Source organism: Phaethon aethereus (genome assembly GCF_964289735.1).
Source record: "Phaethon aethereus genome assembly, chromosome: 28".
In the NCBI taxonomy this organism is placed as follows: Eukaryota; Metazoa; Chordata; class Aves; order Phaethontiformes; family Phaethontidae; genus Phaethon; species Phaethon aethereus.
Window position 1 is genome coordinate 1,124,007 of NC_138604.1, and position 16,796 is coordinate 1,140,802.

At 66.9% G+C, this 16,796-nt stretch overlaps 3 protein-coding genes across 3 annotated transcripts; all 3 read left to right on the forward strand.

Annotated features, from left to right (window-relative positions):
* Positions 1 to 205: 205 nt before the first annotated feature.
* On the forward strand, positions 206 to 2,445 carry SCAMP3 (secretory carrier membrane protein 3; the record flags this gene model as incomplete). Its single annotated transcript, XM_082011504.1, has 9 exons — positions 206 to 253; positions 327 to 404; positions 493 to 633; positions 719 to 839; positions 937 to 1,065; positions 1,262 to 1,421; positions 1,834 to 1,935; positions 2,038 to 2,155; positions 2,299 to 2,445. 9 exons carry the CDS (start codon positions 206 to 208, stop codon positions 2,443 to 2,445), a joined length of 1,044 nt encoding a protein of 347 aa, XP_081867630.1.
* Positions 2,446 to 4,707: 2,262 nt separating this feature from the next.
* On the forward strand, positions 4,708 to 9,475 carry ENTREP3 (endosomal transmembrane epsin interactor 3; the record flags this gene model as incomplete). The annotated part of the gene is made up of 12 exons (XM_082011520.1): positions 4,708 to 4,926; positions 5,617 to 5,673; positions 5,836 to 5,946; positions 6,134 to 6,259; positions 6,356 to 6,463; positions 6,643 to 6,803; positions 6,911 to 7,010; positions 7,095 to 7,179; positions 7,298 to 7,876; positions 8,162 to 8,227; positions 8,454 to 8,716; positions 9,305 to 9,475. The coding sequence occupies 12 exons, from the start codon at positions 4,708 to 4,710 to the stop codon at positions 9,473 to 9,475; spliced, it is 2,046 nt and encodes a 681-aa protein (XP_081867646.1).
* Positions 9,476 to 10,651: 1,176 nt separating this feature from the next.
* GBA1 (glucosylceramidase beta 1) lies at positions 10,652 to 13,333 on the forward strand (the record flags this gene model as incomplete). The annotated part of the gene is made up of 10 exons (XM_082011680.1): positions 10,652 to 10,715; positions 10,905 to 11,096; positions 11,172 to 11,318; positions 11,453 to 11,586; positions 11,669 to 11,841; positions 11,950 to 12,187; positions 12,332 to 12,556; positions 12,669 to 12,832; positions 12,990 to 13,115; positions 13,231 to 13,333. The coding sequence occupies 10 exons, from the start codon at positions 10,652 to 10,654 to the stop codon at positions 13,331 to 13,333; spliced, it is 1,566 nt and encodes a 521-aa protein (XP_081867806.1).
* Between the last annotated feature and the right edge of the window lie 3,463 nt (positions 13,334 to 16,796).

A 16,796-nucleotide genomic window follows, 5' to 3' on the forward strand; every position in this document is an offset into this window, starting at 1 on the left:
CGGGCCACATGGCCGCATCACGTGCTCGCCTCTGCCCGGCCCCGCGCGTGCGCAGAAGCCCCCTGCAGTGGGTCTCTCCAGCGCCGTAGGCGGTACCCGTGACGTCACGGTGCGTAGGCCAATCGGGGGCGGCCGCGGAGGGGGCTGAGGCGGAGGCGGCGGTCCCGGTCCCGGTTACGGCCCCGGCCCCGGCCCCGGCCCGGCCATGGCCCAGCGCGGCGGCCCGGCGGTGCTCCCGGACAACCCCTTCCAGGTGCGTCCCCCGCAGGCTGGGGCGGCGGCGACTGGCTCGGGCCCCGGCGTCACTCCGGCCGTGTCTCTTGCAGGACCCCGCGGCGATGCAGCCCTGGTCCGGCCCCGAGCGCGCGGCGCTGGACGCCTACAACCCCTTCGAGAGCGGCGCGGTGAGGCGGGCGGGTGGGGCCGCTTCCCGGCGGCCGGGGTCCCCCCCGCGGCGGGTGGTGCCTCACCGCCCCCTTCTTCTTCCTGCAGCCGCCGCCGCCCTACCAGGCCCCGTCGGCGGCTCCGCCGCCCCTGCCAGTGGCCGGCGTGCCCCCGCCGCAGGCAGCCGCGCAGCCCCCGCGGAAAACCAGCCCCACGGAGCCCCGGAACTACGGCTCCTACGGCACGCAGGTACCGGCGGGAAGGCAGCAGCTTGGCCGTCGCGGGGTGGGCCGGGGAGAAGGCGGGAGCCCCAGAGCCTGCGTTTCCCCCGTAGGCCTCGGCGGCAGCCGCCACGGCTGAGCTGCTGAAGCGGCAGGAGGAGCTGAACCGGAAGGCGGAGGAGCTGGACCGGCGGGAGAGGGAGCTGCAGAACGCGGCCCTCGGCGGCGCCGCAAGTGAGTGGCCTGTGGGGTAGGGGAGGGACGGCGGCCACCTTCCCCTCGGCCCCTCCTGCCTGGGCACTGCTGCTCTCTCACCTCCTTCCCTCTGCAGTGAGACTGAACAACTGGCCCCCGCTGCCATCTTTCTGCCCAGTGAAGCCTTGCTTCTATCAAGACATCCCCGTTGAGATCCCTGCTGACTTCCAGAAGACTGTTTCTACCATGTATTACCTCTGGATGGGTGAGTCCCTGGGGGAAATCTAACGGCCCATCCTGGGAGGAGGTAGAGGAACAAGTGTCATGCGTGTGAGTGAATGCTGCTGCTTCTCTGGAGAAGTTGTGGTTAACGTTCAGTGCCCAGGTCTGGGGGGCTGAGTCCCTGGTGTGGGGATGGAGGAGCCTTGCTCTGGTTGCCTGACTGATGTCCTCTCTCTCAGCCAGCACCATTGCTCTCTTCCTGAACTTCTTGTCCTCGCTGGCCTGGTTCTGTGTGGAGCCCTCATCCGGTTCTGGGTTTGGCCTCTCCATTCTCTGGGCTCTCCTCTACACGCCCTGCTCTTTTGTTTGCTGGTATAGGCCAATGTACAAAGCTTTCAGGTGTGTATCTGCTTGAGCTCCCAGCAAAGCAGCAGGGTGGGATGGCTGCAAGGCTAGTACTCGAAGCTGGGGGGACTGAGCTGCTCAGTAGAACAGGCCCTTGCCCCAAGTGAGGCACCAATGGTGTCACAGCTCCTTTTGTGGCCTTTGGGTCTGGGGGATGTGGGGATTCTGTACTGAGTTTCTGGCTGAGGAACAAATCTTACTTTGGATGGGGCTCTTCTAAGGAGGTCACAGGGACATGTTTTCCTGTGGATCTTGCTGTTGGGAGATCCCTGCACTGCCTTATGCCTCTTCCTTGGGTTTTTCCTTGCATTAAGTCCCTTAACCAGTGTTCTCCTTGCATCCCCCACTTTGAGGAAGGTTTGAGAGTTGTTTTCTGTGGCTAACCTCATCTGTCTCTTTCTCCCAGGAGTGACAGTTCGTTCAACTTCTTTGTCTTCTTCTTCGTCTTCTTTGCCCAGAATGTGATGTACGTGCTGCAGGCGATTGGCATACCAAACTGGGGATTTAGGTGCGCGTTGTTCCATGGAGCCCTGGCCAGCTGAGTACCCCAGAAAGGGAGGAGGTGGGTGTGGAAGAAGGAACCTGTGGGCAATGGCCTTTTGTTTTGCAGTGGCTGGATATTGAGCCTGATAGCGCTGCGGAAGAATACAGCCGTGGCTGTGATGATGATCCTGGTGTCCTTGTTCTTCACAGCAGTGGCTGTGTTGGGCATCATTATGCTGAAAAAGGTGAGTTTGGATTGAACGTTGGGGCCAGAGCACCCTTTGGGAGGACGAGGATGGGTTTTGGCAGGCATGGGGCCACAGCTCTGTTCATTGGGGGCCCAGAATGGGGCCGGTGCACTGACTCCAAGCCTGCCGCTTTCTTCCAGATCCACTCTCTGTACCGTCGGACAGGTGCCAGCTTCCAGAAAGCGCAGGAGGAGTTTGCCGCAGGGGTCTTCTCCAACCAGGCAGTACGCGCTGCAGCGGCTAATGCTGCTGCAGGTGCTGCCACCAATGCCTTCCGGGCGCCCTAGCTGGGCGGGGGCCCCGGCTTCTCATCGCACATGGGCTCTTTCTAAGGAAGAGGAAATCCAAGTTGCACTTTCATTGGATCCCCATGTGCCTGCATCAGCTGTCAGAGGCTGCCTCATCCCAGCTTGGAAGTGCTGGTGCCTGAATTGTCTGCTGCTCTAACCCCTTTCCTCATGGATGGAGGCTGTTCTGGTTTGTGCTAGTCCCCTTCCCTCAGTGGACTGGGGAAGGAGCGGGATGGGAGGTGCTATGGGCCAAGCCCTGTGCTTCTCATCACCCTCCCTTCCAGCAGCAGGAGCCTCCTCCAGAAGTGTGACAGGGACCGAGGTGGCTGCTCACCTTCCCTGTGTTAGCCATGGCTTTCCTGTTTCCCCACCTGGTGATGCCACTTGTGGGTCCTGGGGCATGAAGGGTTCCCGTGTGCCCAGTCCCAGGGTGTGCAGGGGCTGGCTCTTCCCTGTGGAGGCTTTTGCCTGCCTTCCCTTTGACGTGGGACCCCATTCTCTGCCCAGAAAATTGTCACTGTCTTCCCCCAGGGGTTTGCTCTGGTGGAATGGGGCTCGGTCTGTCCGCAGGGTGCTGAGCTCAGAGGCAGTCCCCTTCCAGCCCCTTCCCCATCCTCTCCCTCTCTCTCCTTTGCTGGGCTCAGCCTGCTCCAGGCACAGGGATAAGGAGAGTGGGGCTGGGACAGGTAGTGGTGGGGCAGGTGCTGCTGGTGTGGCTTCCTGCCTTTGGCCTGTGTGCCCAGCTGCACATGGCCAGGACTGGCACACACTGGCCCTTGAAGCTGGGCTAGTACCTCCTTACCCTGTGCCTCCAGCCAGGGGCGGGGAAACAGCTTTTCCCTTTGCCTGCACTGGGGCCAGTACCCCCTCCTTCCCAGAGCCTGCCCCTTCCGCAGGGCCCTTCACCCTTCTCTGTGTGCAGCGCTGCCCAGTGTGTGCCCTGTGTCCCCACTAGCCCCTGGTGTTCCCCTCCCCGTGTGCCAGTGTCCTGGGGAGCCCCGGGGTCCCTGGGACGGTTCTTGTGAGTTCTGCTTCACCCCGTCTCCTCTCTGATGCTCCTGGGTTTGTCCCTGCTGCTCCTGGGCTGGCGAGAGGGTTCGTGCCTTCAGCTGTGGGGGCCGGCGCATGCGGCAGGTTCCCCCCAGCCGCGGTGGGGGCTGGCGCTGGGAGGTGGCCGTGGTCCGTGCTCGGGCCGTGGCCGTCCCACCGTGGGGCAGCTCCTGCCGCAGCCCCCCGTGTGTTGCTGTGCCCGACGCCTAAGCCGCCTGCAGGTTTTATTTAAGGAATAAATGAAGTTTCAGGCCGTGCCTCTGCCGTCTCCGTGCGCCGCGGGAGGGGGCGGCGGGGCCGTGGCCGCAGCGTCGCGGCGGGGCGGGCCGGACTACAGCTCCCGGCGTGCCGCGCAGGGGCGGCCCCGCTGCGGGCGCGGCCCGAGCTGCCGCCGCGGTGCGGGCGGCGGCGGGAGCGTGCCCGGAGCTCCCCTGCGCCTCGGGCGCGCCCGCGCCGCCTCCTGCCGCGGCCACCGGGCTGCGGCCCCGCCGCCCCGGCTCCGGCGGAGCGGGGAGCCCGCAGGCCGTGGGCGGGGGCGATGCTCGGCCGCGCTCCGCGCAGCATCCCGCCGCCCGGGCGACCCCGCCAGCCGCTCCGCGCGGGGCCGGGGCTGGGGGGCGCGGGGCGGCGAGCCCGCCGGTAGCCGCCCGCCGGTGCCGGCCCGTGCGCCCGCTGCCCGCGGAGGATGCTCCTGGGCGGCGGCCGGGCCCCCGCCCGCCGCCCGGCCCGCGGCTCCCGCCTCCTGGCGCTGCCCCGGGGACCGGCGGCCTGGCCCGGGCGCCGCGGCCCGGGCGGCGGTTCTCGGCCTCCGCAGGACGGCATGACCCCCCGGCGGGGGCCCGGCGCTCGAGGGACGGCGAGAGAGGAGGAAGCCCCGGGGCCGCGCTCTGCCTGCGGCCGGGAGCTCTAGGCCGGCTCTCGGCCGGGATGCGAAGGTACCGGTGAGGCTGGTTCTGTTCCCACGACACCCCGCGGAGCTTCTGTGGGCTCCCCGCTCCCTCGTGGCCGTGGGCGCTGCCCCGAGCACCTGTCCCGGCGGTCAGGGAAGAGCCGCCGTCGGCATCCTCTGGGAGGCGAAAGGTGGAGCCCGACCCGTTCCCGCAGAGCGTCCGTTCCTGCTTCACCTGGGCCGGCCCCGTCCTGGCGCGGTGCCGCCGGCTGCCCCGAGGCTCCGGGGCCAGCTGCCCCCGCTCGCCGCCCGGGGCAGCCATGCCCTCCCCCAGCGACTCCAGCCGCTCGCTGACCGGCCGCACGTCTCGCAGCCTCACCCACCTCCGCATCCAGCGGACCTGGCTGCAGATCCTGCTGGTGCTGGGCTTCATCCAAGTGATCCTGGGCATCCTGATCGTCACCTTCAGCCTTGTGGCAGCCACCATCACACCCTCTGCCAAGATCCGACACTCCTGCCCATCCTGGGCCGGCTTCTCGGTGAGTCTGGGGCCAGGGCAGTGTGTGGAGGGGTCTGCCACAGACCTGCTCTGTCAGGTCCATACAGCTCCCTGGATGCTGAATTTACTGCTGGTCCCCAGTGACTGTAGCCCTGCTGCTCCCCGACCCTCTGCCCATGGCTCCTGTGTTGCATTGTGGGAGAATCCCGGCAGTTCCCTCGGGGTGACTGTGTGAGGGATGGGGACCCCCGGAGTGGTGTGGGGCGTTATGTGGGGTATGTGGTGAGGTGACATGCTTCTGGACAAACCCTGAGCAGGTTTGTGCAGCCGCAGGCAGGGAGGAGTGCTGCAGTGGCGACAGGGCCGGTGACCGGGCAGCCCTGCCCTGCTCCTGAGCCAAGCGCTGTGATGCTCTGCCTGCTGTGTACACAGGGTGAGGGCAGCACCCCGGCAGGCCTGGGGTCCCCTGCAGTAACCCCGTGGCACAGATCCTGGCCTAGGTTCACTGCCCAGCATGGAGCTGCCTGCAGTCCCCAGGCTCTCCAGTGCCCTGAATCAGCAGTTTCTCCAGGCTTGCAGCACCGAGGCTGCCCCTATGGCCCTGCTGCTCCTGGGCCAGCTCTGGGTCCACAGGGCTGGGAGACTCTACCCAAGGGCGGGGGCTGCTCTAGTCCCTACTGCCTGGCTGACACCCTTCCCCATCCTCATCCCTGGCCTTGTGCATCTGCAGCTGGCACTGTCTGGGCTCGTCGGCATCGTCACCTGGAAGCGGCCGCTCACCCTGGTGGTAGGTGTTGGGGGAGACCCCTCCACAGACAGGGGTCCAGGCTGGGGAGGGTGGCATGAGGGGACCAAGTGGCCCCACATGCTCCCAGATGTGCAGCTGTGTGCGTTGGCTCCCTGCTCTGCAGCACTGCCCAGCTGGCAGCCCCTCTCCTCCCCGCTGCAGATCACCTTCTTCACGTTGCTGTCAGTGCTGGGCATCATGCTGAGCCTCGCTGGGTCCATCCTGTCCTGCCAGAACGCGCAGCTGGTGAAGTCCCTGGAGGCCTGCGAGAGGGTGAGGCTGGCTGGGGGCTGCCGCTGTGCCCCCATGTGCCTGGGCAGCTGAGTGCAGCTCATCCCTGGCTGCAGGGCTCTGGGGGCATGGGGAGCTGTGGAGCAGGGGTCTGGTGGTGGGGCATTCCAGTGGCTCTTGGAGGAGAGCACAGCATCCAAAGGTCCCTCATGGTGTTCCTTGTCCCCAGGAGAGTGACTTGTGTATCTGCTGCCAGGCCCGCTCGGAGCCTCTGCCTGGCTCCTGCAGCCGGCAGGGTGAGATGCTGACCATGTTCCCCAACCCTGACTGCCGGAGCATCCGCGTGGCGCTCAAGGTGGGGGATCCAGGGCAAGGCAAGGGCTCCCTGGGGAGTGGCCGTGCACCCTGCCATGCTCTGTGGGCATCTGCAGCTCACCCCACTCCTCCCCAGGATCTCCTCTTCAGTGTCTGCGGCTTGACCGTCTTCTCCACCATCATCTGCACACTCTCTGCTGTTGTGTGCTGCATCCAGATCTTCTCCCTTGACATCGTCCATGTGGTGAGTCCCAGCTCTAGCCCAGGAGCAGACGGGGCTGGGGTGCAGCACTCCCAGGCTGGGGGGCCCTGGGGTGCCAGGGCAGGACCTGGCCCCAGCCAGGTGTGGATTAAGTCCCAGGACATGCGTCCCTTGCTGGATCTCTGGGCAGGGGGTCCCAGCTCTCCCTCCTCTCCCTGCAGCTGGTCCCCCAGCGCTCGAGCTCCATGACGCTGGAATGCACGTCCCCTCCTGACACCTTTCTGCAGAGCATGATGGACTTCGAGGAGTTCGTGCCCCCGGTGCCGCCACCCCCTTACTACCCACCTGAGTATACCTGCAGCTCCGAGACTGATGCGCAGAGGTACGTGGCTGGGAGTGAGGCCACCATGGTGCAGGAGCAGGGAGCCAGTTTGCCCCCAAGCAGGGCTCGTCCCACCAGACACGGCTTTTCTGCTCTTGTCTCTGCAGTATCACCTACAATGGCTCCATGGACAGCCCCGTGCCCCTCTACCCGACTGACTTCCCCCCCTCCTACGAGACCGTGATGGGGCTGCGGGGGGACAGCCAGGTGGGACAGGGGGCTGTGGGCAGGGGCTGGCCAGGCAGGGCTGGGCCCCTGCTCTGCCTGTGCCCTGACCGCACTGTCCCACAGGCCACGCTGTTTGACTCACAGCTGACAGGCAGCTCACACGCCTGCACCTGCGACCGCGTCCCCTCCATCGTGCTCAGCGGAGAAGGTGAGCAAGCCCCATCGGCGCGCCTTGCGCAGGGAGCATTGGCGGGATAGGAGAGGGGCCGTGGAGGGACCAGCCCTTCCCGGCAGCTCTTCACCCACGCCCACTCTGCTCCTTGCAGTGTCCATGGACAGCGGGTCCCTGATCATGTCCGAGATCATGGACATCCCTGGGGACAGCAGCCCCTCAGAGGACTCATGCCTGCTGGAGCTGCAGGGCTCCATGCGCTCCGTGGACTATGTCCTCTTCCGCTCCATCCAGCGCAGCCGCGCGGACTACTGCCTGAGCGTGGACTGCATGCAGTGCAGCCATCACGTGCGCAGCCCCACACTGGGCTTGCAGGGGCCCTTCGAAGAGACGCCTCAGCCACGGGCGCGGGGAGAGCGCTCCTACTCCTGCTCCACGGCGGAACCCAGCCACGATGGCATCTTGGTGGGGGGAGCTGTCACCCACAGCTGCAATCGCCTGGAGGGGCTGGCCCGCTGCGTCGGCCCCTGCTTCCCCGAGGTGCGGCTCAAGGAGAAGGGCTCGCTGCCCGGCCGCGGGGGCGGCTGCCCTGCGGGGCCTGGTGCTGGGCGCCTCTGCCAGCCGCGGCGCAACAGTGAGACCTCCTGCCCCTCGTCCCCAGCCCCGGGGCTGAGCCAGCACCCACTCGTGAGGTCGCACAGTGACCCCGGCGTCCTGACGGCCGGTGATGCTGGTAGGTGGCAACAGCTGCCGGGACAGGGACGTGGGTGCTGCTGTGTCTGACCAGTGCAGCTGGGATGTGCCGTGGATCTTGGCTGTATTTCTCTGTGGCCTGGCGGGATTAGAGCTGGTCTGAGGCAGGCGGTTGTCCTAGGGCGATGCGGGGGGCAGGCAGGGGCTGCGGGGCTGGGAGGAAGGGGGTGCTGGGTGGGTCGTGCTGCTGGGGCTGGTGCTGGGGGGCTGCACAGCAGTGCAGGGCGCCGCCAAAGCCTGAGCATGCTCTTTCTGCTCCCGGCAGATTTCAGGGATGTACTTTATACCAAAGCACTGGAGGACACTGTGTCCAACTCCTCTGCGGATACAGGTCAGGGCACTGGGGCATACGGGGATATACAGAGAAGTGGGAGCGTGTGGGGAGCCCTTCTGCAGCCCTTTGGGGATTAGACTCACTCCACTGGGGCTGGGGCAATGGAGTCCCGCAGCAGTACTTGTTCCCACTGGCTGTGGAGGGGAGACGGGACTCCCGGGGGTTGCAGGGACAAGTCCCATCAGGAGCAGCATCCCAGCATCTGACGGCAGCATCTCTACAGGGCTGTGCTCAGAGGCCTGCCTGCTCCGCCGTTCGCACTGTGACTCCCCCCCACTGCTCCGGACCAGCTCGGCGGGGAAGAGCAAGCTGCTGCCCTCCAAGAAGGTGACGCAGCAGCTGTCGAAGACGACAGCCCGCTCCCTAGGGGACCTCAAGGTCTGCCGGGGCACCCGCGGGCTGGTGGCCAGGTTCCTGCAGAGACCCAAGCGCAGCCTGGCAGCCAGTGTGGAGGTGCCCGGGCACAGCTCCCAGGGGCACAAGCAGGTGAGCTCCAGCAGCCACGGTGCCCCAAGGGACAGAGGCAGCTCCCCTTTTCCAGGGAGCCCGATCCACACCCTCTCCCACACCCCGGTCCCCACCAGCACCTTCACACTGGCTCTTCTGGAGTCCCCATTCCCCTACCATGCACCCCATGATGTCAGCACCCCAGCTGCAGGCAGGGGCTGCAGGCAGAGCACTGTCCTCACCCAGCCCTTCTTGGCATGGCAGCCCCTTCCCCTTGGCCCCCACCATAGCTGTGAGTGGGAAGATCGTGCGTGTTGCAATGGCTTTGGCTTTGCCCCTGAGTCACTGTAGCCCGGAGGCAGTTGCTAGGATGTCCTGGCCTTGGCTTATGGGATGCTGGAGGCCTTGCGCAGCCCAGGAGGCCCTGACGGGAACGAGCCCATCCTTAATGACAGCATATGCGTGTGATGCACGCCTCCGCCATCCCTCGCCACCCCTGCTGTCCTGCCCTGTGTGCCCGCCCGGCTGCCCCTGGAGCGTGGGCCATTCCGCAGGGCGGGTGAGCGTGGGGTGCCGTGGGCAGGGGTGCTGGCTGCACAGCTGCAGCCTGTCCCCGTGGGGTTGCAGGTTCCCTGGAGTGCCCGGCCGGGAGCGGAGCAGCCCCACGAAGGCATCCACCTGCAAAGCTGCGGGGACCTGAGCTCCACCTCATCCCTGCGCCGGCTCCTGTCCGCCCGCCGGCTGGAGCGCAGCCGCGCGCGGAGCCTCAGCGGGACCTGCAAGGAGAGCGTCTTCTGACAGCGCAGCCTCCGCAGAGACCCTCCCGGTGTCCCAGCGTGGGGACGGGGATCCTTCTCTGGGCCAGGGCCCTCGGACATTGCTCGGACATTGCTGCTGTCCCAGCGGGGCTGGGTCCTGCGCCGCTGCCCTGGGGCCTCTTCTGGGCCCCTTCCCCAGGCGGGGACAGGGCAAGGGGCTGGTCCCCTGGGGTGTCTGCTGGGGGGTCGAGACGTCCATGGCTGTCCCCTGCCCTGTCCCCTCTGCCAGCTGTGCCTGCCTCTGTGCCAGCCGTGCCCGTACCCTGGGATGCCCGTGCCCGCCCTGTGCCCCCCTGCGCTGGCCGTGCCTGCCCCCTGCCCTGTGCCGGCTGTGCCTGTCCCCACACTGGCCATACCCTGTCCCCGTGCCAGCTGTGCCTGTCCCCTTCCCTGTCCCCTGCGCCAGCGGTGCCTGTCCCCTGTACAGCCCCGGCCCCGCACCGGCCGCGCCCGGTCCCTGGTCCCTTGCGCTGGCCGTGCCCGCCCTCCGTCCGGTCCCCCCGCCCCGGGGTCCCCGAGCCCGGCTGCGCCCGGGGCCGCGTTGCGGGGCCGGTCCCGCGGCGCTCGCAGCCGTGCTGCCCCTCGCTAGAGACCGAATAAAGGTGGTCACCGCCCGCCCGGGGCCGTGGGAGCCGGGGGAAGGGGCGGGGCGAACGGGTCAGCTGACGGGTCACGTGAGGGGCGGCGCGCCTGGGTCGCCGGTGGCGGCTCCCGGAGCCCGGGACGGCCGGTACCGGCGCTGGCGGCGAGCGGAGCGGAGACGCGGCGCGTTGCTCAAGCGCGGCGGTGCCCGCCTGCGCCTCGCGGGGCCCCCGCGGTGCCGGGAGGGTGAACGGCCCCGCCTCCCGTGCGGCTCTCCCGGGCCCACGAGCTCCGTTACCGTCGCGGGTGATAGGGCCTTACCCCAGTCTTACCTAACTGGGGCCCAGCCCGCCCAGCGCTGGTGTCGCTCCCGCACCGGCGCCCCGGGCGTGGGCGGGACGGGAAGCCCGGGCGCCCTTAAAGGCGAGGCCGGCAGCGGGCCCGGGCTGCGGGGGAGGCTGGGCAGCCAGCACGGCCGGGACGGGCTCGGGGTGCTACTAGGACGGGAGGCTTCGGCGGAGCCGCTGCTCACAGGCCCCGCGCCCCGGGACCTGCTGGGGGCCGTGAAGGGGCCATGGGGGCCGCCGGTGCCCTGGGCTGGCTGCTCCTGCTGCTGCAGGCCGTGCACCGGGCCGCAGGTGAGCGCAGGGGCGGCAGCGGGGTGGGGGTGTCCGGGGGGCTGGAGGCAGCGCCGGAGCTGGGGTGCCCGGGGAGGTGACAGGGCTCAGAGCGCGGGGGCAGAGGGAGCACCCGGGGCAGGCGGGAGAGCTCTGGCAGGGACACGTCCCTGAGCTGGCAGCTGCCCCCACTCTGCCCGCACCCCCCAGGTGCCCGGCCCTGCAGCCCCAAGTACTTCGGGCGCGATGCCATGGTGTGCGTCTGCAACGCCACGTACTGCGACACGCTGGACCCCGTGGTCCTGCCGGCCCTGGGCACCTACGTCAAGTACGAGAGCAGCAAGGCCGGCAAGCGGCTGGAGCGCAGCGAGGGGAGCTTCCAGCGCAGCCTGCACGCCCCAGGTACCCGCTGTGACCAGCAGAGATGGGCCAGACCCTGCCAGCGACCTGCCATCACACCAGCTTCCCTCCCTGCAGATCTCGTCCTGACCGTGGACACGATGCAGCGGTACCAGAAGGTGAAGGGCTTTGGCGGCTCCGTCACAGATGCGGCTGCCATGAACATCCTTTCCTTGCCGGAAACGGCCCAGGACCACCTCCTGCGCTCATATTTCTCTGAGGAAGGTGAGAACATCAGCGGGAGGTGGGAGGAATGGTGATGGGGAATCCTGCAGGCCTCTGCCTGGGAGACAGAGGAGCTTGGAGATCTCCAGTCCCACTGCCCACCTCTGCCTGTCCCACCCTGCTGTGTCTGGCAGGGCTGGAGTACAACCTCATCCGGCTCCCCATGGCCAGTTGCGACTTCTCCCTCCATGCCTACACCTACGACGACGTTCCCTTTGACTACAAGCTCACCCACTTCAGCCTGCGAGATGAGGACACGAAGCTGAAGGTGAGCGGTGCGAGGGAGGAGGGTGGGATTTGGGGTGTGTGCAGGGGCTCAGCTCAGGTGGTCCCTCTGCCCCCTCCTGCAGATCCCCCTTCTGCACCGAGCCTTGGCCATGAGCAAGCGGCCGCTGTCACTGTACGCAAGCCCCTGGACCTCCCCCACCTGGATGAAGACCAGTGAGTCCTTTGTGGGGAAGGGCACGCTGAAGGGGCAGGCAGGGGACAAGTACCACAAGACCTGGGCCAACTACTTTGTACGGTAAGGAGCACCTGGGGCAAGGGGACTGGGTACAGACAGGGGAGATACCCAGGGGATCCTCAGGTGGTGCTGGGGACGCCACAGCTCACCCCTCTCCTCTACGCCCAGGTTCCTGGACGAATACGCCAAGCACAACCTGACCTTCTGGGCAGTGACGGCAGAGAACGAGCCCTCGGCTGGGCTGATCAACAACTACCCCTTCCAGTGCCTGGGCTTCACGGCAGAGCAACAGCGGGACTTCATTGCTCGGGACCTGGGCCCCGCGCTGGCCAACAGCTCCCACCGCCACGTCCAGCTCATCATCCTGGATGACAACCGGCTCCACCTCCCGCACTGGGCCAAAGTGGTAAGTGGCACGGAGTCCACCAGCACGGCGAGCCGGGGCAGAGCCCCAGTCCCACTGGTGCGGCGCAGTGCCATGGAGCGTGAGGGCTGGGGCGCTGGCTCTCCGCCCTGTGGGACTTTGCAGCGGCCAACTCCATCTTGGCAGGTCCTAGAGGATGAAGAAGCAGCTCGCTACGTCCACGGTATCGGCATCCACTGGTACCTGGACTTCATCGGTCCCATACAGGACACGGTGGTGCCTACTCACGAGCTCTTCCCCGACTACTTCATCCTGGCCACGGAGGCGTGCATCGGGGCCCATTTCTGGGAGAGGGACGTGATCCTGGGCTGCTGGGAGCGGGGGAACCAGTACAGCCACAGCATCCTGACGGTGAGGCCCCTGCGCCACCCTGTGTGGCAGGCCCCGGAGGGGGCTGCCGATGTGCTCCCTCTCCTGTCGGCACCCCATTCTTTGGGCAGAGATCTGGACTGTCCCATTACAGAACCTGAATCACTTTGTGGCCGGCTGGACTGACTGGAACCTGGCCCTGGACCTGGAGGGGGGCCCCAACTGGGTCAAGAACTATGTGGACAGCCCCGTCATCGTGGACACCAGTGAAGGTATCTTCTACAAGCAGCCCATGTTCTACCACATGGGGCACTTCAGGTGGGTCGGGGCCCCCCAACACGCGCTCAGCTGCCCAGGCTCCAGCTCCACGGTTGCAGTAGCAGCTTGTCAGGAGGGGAGCAGGGCAGGTTTGTTGGGAGGGTTTGCTGGGGTCTGACTCCCTTCCTGGGGTTGCTTCTTGCTCGTGCCTGTGCAGTAAGTTCATCCCTGAGGGCTCTCAGCGCGTGGGGCTCGTTGCCTCTAAAGAGTCCAAGAAGACGGACCTGGAGTACACGGCTTTCCTGCGCCCTGATGGCGCTGTGGTGGTGGTGGTTCTGAACCGGTGAGTGATGCAGCCCGACCTGCGAGCGCAGGACCCCGTCCTGCCAGGCACGTGGCTTATCCTGCTGGCGCTCGGGGCTGCCGCGGGTCTGACCCTGCTGCTCCTCACCCTCTAGGTCCCCGCAGAACGTCACCTTCGGGTTGGCCGATACGGTTGGCCTCGTCGCGGCTGTGGCTCCGGCCAGCTCTATCCAGACCTACCTGTGGCGGCGGCAGTGACAGGGCTGGGATGCCCGTGGCTGGCCAGGGGCTGGACCGAGCCGGGCTGGGGGAGCAGCCCCGCGTGGGCTCGGGCCTGGGAGCGCGGAGGAGGCGGCTCAGCGCTGTTTGCGCCGTGGCGGAGCTGAGCGCTTAGGCGAGCCAGAGGAGTCAGCTGGGCCGGGGAGCGCCATGTGCGTGCAGAAGGGCTGGGGGCACCGGTGCCCCTTGGGGTGGAGATCCCACAGGCTGCGAATGCTGTTTTCTGCTGCTCCAACATTAAACGCTGATGCTGCCTCTGTGTCTGTGGCTGGAAGAGAAACATCCTGGGCACCACCCGGGCACGGAGCCTGGGGGAGTCCCGAGAGCAGCGCAGAGCACCCGGAGTCCTCCAGGGTGGCCGCCCTCCCTGCCCACCCCTGCTGCTCTCCCCCCAGCAACGCACGGCAGGGCTTGCCCGTGCCGGGGCCATGCTCCGGGCACCAGTCTTCTCCCAGGTTCAAGCGTGTGCTGCCTGGCGGGGGGGGTGAGCCAAGCCTGGGTGCTCTCCTGCTGCCTTTGTGGGCAGGTTTAGGAACTGGCAGGCAGCTCAGGATTTACGCTGCGTGCAGACGCTCTGAGCCCTGCAGCAGGAGTGGGGGCGAAGCACCCGGCCACCTGCCGTGGTGGAAGCCCTGCGCAGGGATTGTGGCCAAGCTTCAGCTTTCCATGCTTTTCCTGCCGAGTTGGAGCCACTCGCAGTCCGATGCTGGGCTGGGGTGGGGGGGTGGGTGCATGGATCGCATCTCGCCCAGCCCAGAGTGTGGGTGGTGGTCCCTGGGGTCAGGGACCTCCAGGAGCAGCGTGGCACGGTGGGCTCGGGGTATGAGCCAGCTCTGGGTGATGGGCTCAGGGCACCTGCAAGCTGCTCCTGGGCCTTTGCAGGGAGACGGATGCCGGCCAGGCTGCGGCGGCCCTGCGATGAGGTGTGCTATCCCCCTGAGGGGACGGGGCAGCTGGAACAGGGTGGTCCCCACTGCGGAGAGGAGGCTTGGGGTGCTCTGGGGGCTCAGCACCCGCTGTGGAGCCGGGGCGGCTTGAGCAAGCGGGCACGGGGCCAGCAATGGGTGCTGAGCGCAGGCACGCCCAGGAAGGAAGGAGGGAGCGCGGAGGGTGCGCTGAGCGGAAGATTAGTGCAGCGAGGTCACGATTGCAGGCGGGGTGAGGAAGGGAGGTTGGGGCTGCTGGGTGATCCGGGTCAGCTGGGTCGAGGCAGGCGGGATGCGGCCCGGGGATGCTGTCAGGGCTGACAGCAGCGATGCCGCGTGGGCTGGGCACAGCCCAGCGCCGGCTCCGGCGGCGCCTGGGGCAGCGGGTAAGTGCGTGACGGGTCGTTCTAGGAAGCTGGCATGTCCTGCACCGCGCTGTCACCGGGCTGCCGGTCTGGGGCAGGGGCCCTGGGACCCCGCAACCCTGGGGGGGTGCCCGAGTCCTGGGGAGAGCTGGCTCTGCGGAGGAGCACGAGCATCCCGCTCCTGCCCAGAGGCTGTTTGTGTTTGTCCACAAGAGGGAAATATTTCTCCAGCATCGCAGTGACAGCGAGCCCCGCTTCCAGCATCCTGCGCCCCGGTGCGGGACTGCTGCTCCAGCTGCTGCTTCGTTCCCAGGTTCTTACTTATCGGCTTCCTTTAACGTTTTACTGGCCCTGGTAATAAAAGCCCGTGTTCAGGTGCTGAATCGTCCTGGGACACGTGCCGCCGTACCAGTGCTCTGCTCGGCTCCAAAGGACCAGCTAGCTCCGGGTTAAGGGGAGAGGGGGTCAATCCTCAAACGTTGTTGGGCTTGGCTCGTTAATTCTTGCGCCCAGCGTTGGCTCGCTTTGAGGCACGCACCGGCTGGTGGCCGCGGGAGCGGGGAGGACGGGACGTCCCAGCAGCTGGCCTGGAACCAGGGACCACCACCAAGGGTCAGGTCTCCCTGTGCTCAAGGACCACCAAGGTCCAACCAGCTGGCAGGACCCTGGGTCCTGCATCGAGGCACTGCGCACCCGGCTCCTGCTTTTGGCACCGATGTTTTTCAGAGTCACGATCCCAGTAAAGGCGGCTCAGCCCCAGCTCCGTGTTCCCAGGGTCCCCATCCCCACAGGCCTGGCTAAGGGACAAAATTGACTCCCCAGACTTCTCCGCCTGCTGCGGGGCAGGTCTGCGAACACCATGAGAACCCCCGGCGTGCTGGGAGCGGCAGCAAGTAAGCGGCTTTGCGAGGATTTGGTGGGGCTGCCCAGCATCTCCCGTGCCACCCACTCTCCACCAAGGCGTTGCCCTTCCCCTGGGTCTCACTTTTCCTGCTCAGCAGGAAGCTCTTATCAGCCCGTGGTGATAGGGATGAGCTCCGGCTGCCTCCACGGTGGTTTTGCTCCTGGGAGCTGTGCGGGACATATGGGGACACAAGCTGGCTGTGGGGCTGTGGCTGGGCAGCGGGCAGGCACAGCCGGACCCTGAGATGGGGAGGGAAGGGGCATATGGGGCATCCCAGGTGGCTGGTGGTGGGCCAGGAGGCAGCTGAGCACCGTGGGGCAGCAGGGGCTGACCTATTAACCCCTCCCCAAAATTGGGGCTTATTAGCCTGGGTGTAGCAGCCGGCTGACACGTTAGTCACAGCTGGGGGTGGGAGACCCACGGGACACAGGGCCAGGAGCTTCCTTCCGGGGATGCCTGTTTGCCCCGTGAGTTGTAACCGGGGGTTGCCTGGCCCCGTCTGCCCCTTCCCCAGGGGCAGCTGGCCCGGGTGCCCCATGGCTTGGCCCCACGTGGCAGGCGGAGGGGCAGGACCGGGGCAGGGCAATGCTGGAGGGTAGGAGGGTTTGATGAACTGAATTGCCTCACAGCCGCATCTGATATGCCAGAAAAGGAGAAAATTAGTCACGAAGTGCTGCTCCACCTGGAGAGGGAGAGCTAACGGAGCGGTGTAACCCTGCGTAGGGAAACCCTGAGCCCGGGCGTTGGGTGTTCTTGGGCGGGGGGAGCTGGGCTACCTGTGCGGAGAGATGCCGAGGGCGTCCCCGCGGTGATGGGTGCGTGCATGCGTGCCCGCGGGAGCAGGCACGTCCTGGGCGATGCGACCAGGGTCGGGGGGTGTCTGTGTGCCTGGGTGAGCTGTCCCGGCTCAGCCCTGGCTCTTTGCACTGGGAAGGTTGCTCTTGGAGGAGCAGGGAGCGCTCCCGGAGTGGTTTGTCACCAGGCGCAGAGGAGCAGGGCTCTGCGCCTGGCGCGGCCGGCGTCAGGGCGATGGGTTTCCCTCCGTGGCTCTGGCTCAACGGCGCAGCCCTGAATGCCATTGCCGGGGCCAGAGCGCGGCCCTCCCTGCGCAGGAGCTGGGGCACTTGCCAGCTTGCTGCCGCGGCTGCTGCCTTCCGTGGTGCGTGCTGAGGTGGGGTGAGCAACGCCAAAGGCTTGGGCAGGGCATGGCAGTGGTCCCAGCTCCTGCGGGGCTGCACCTGGCAGAT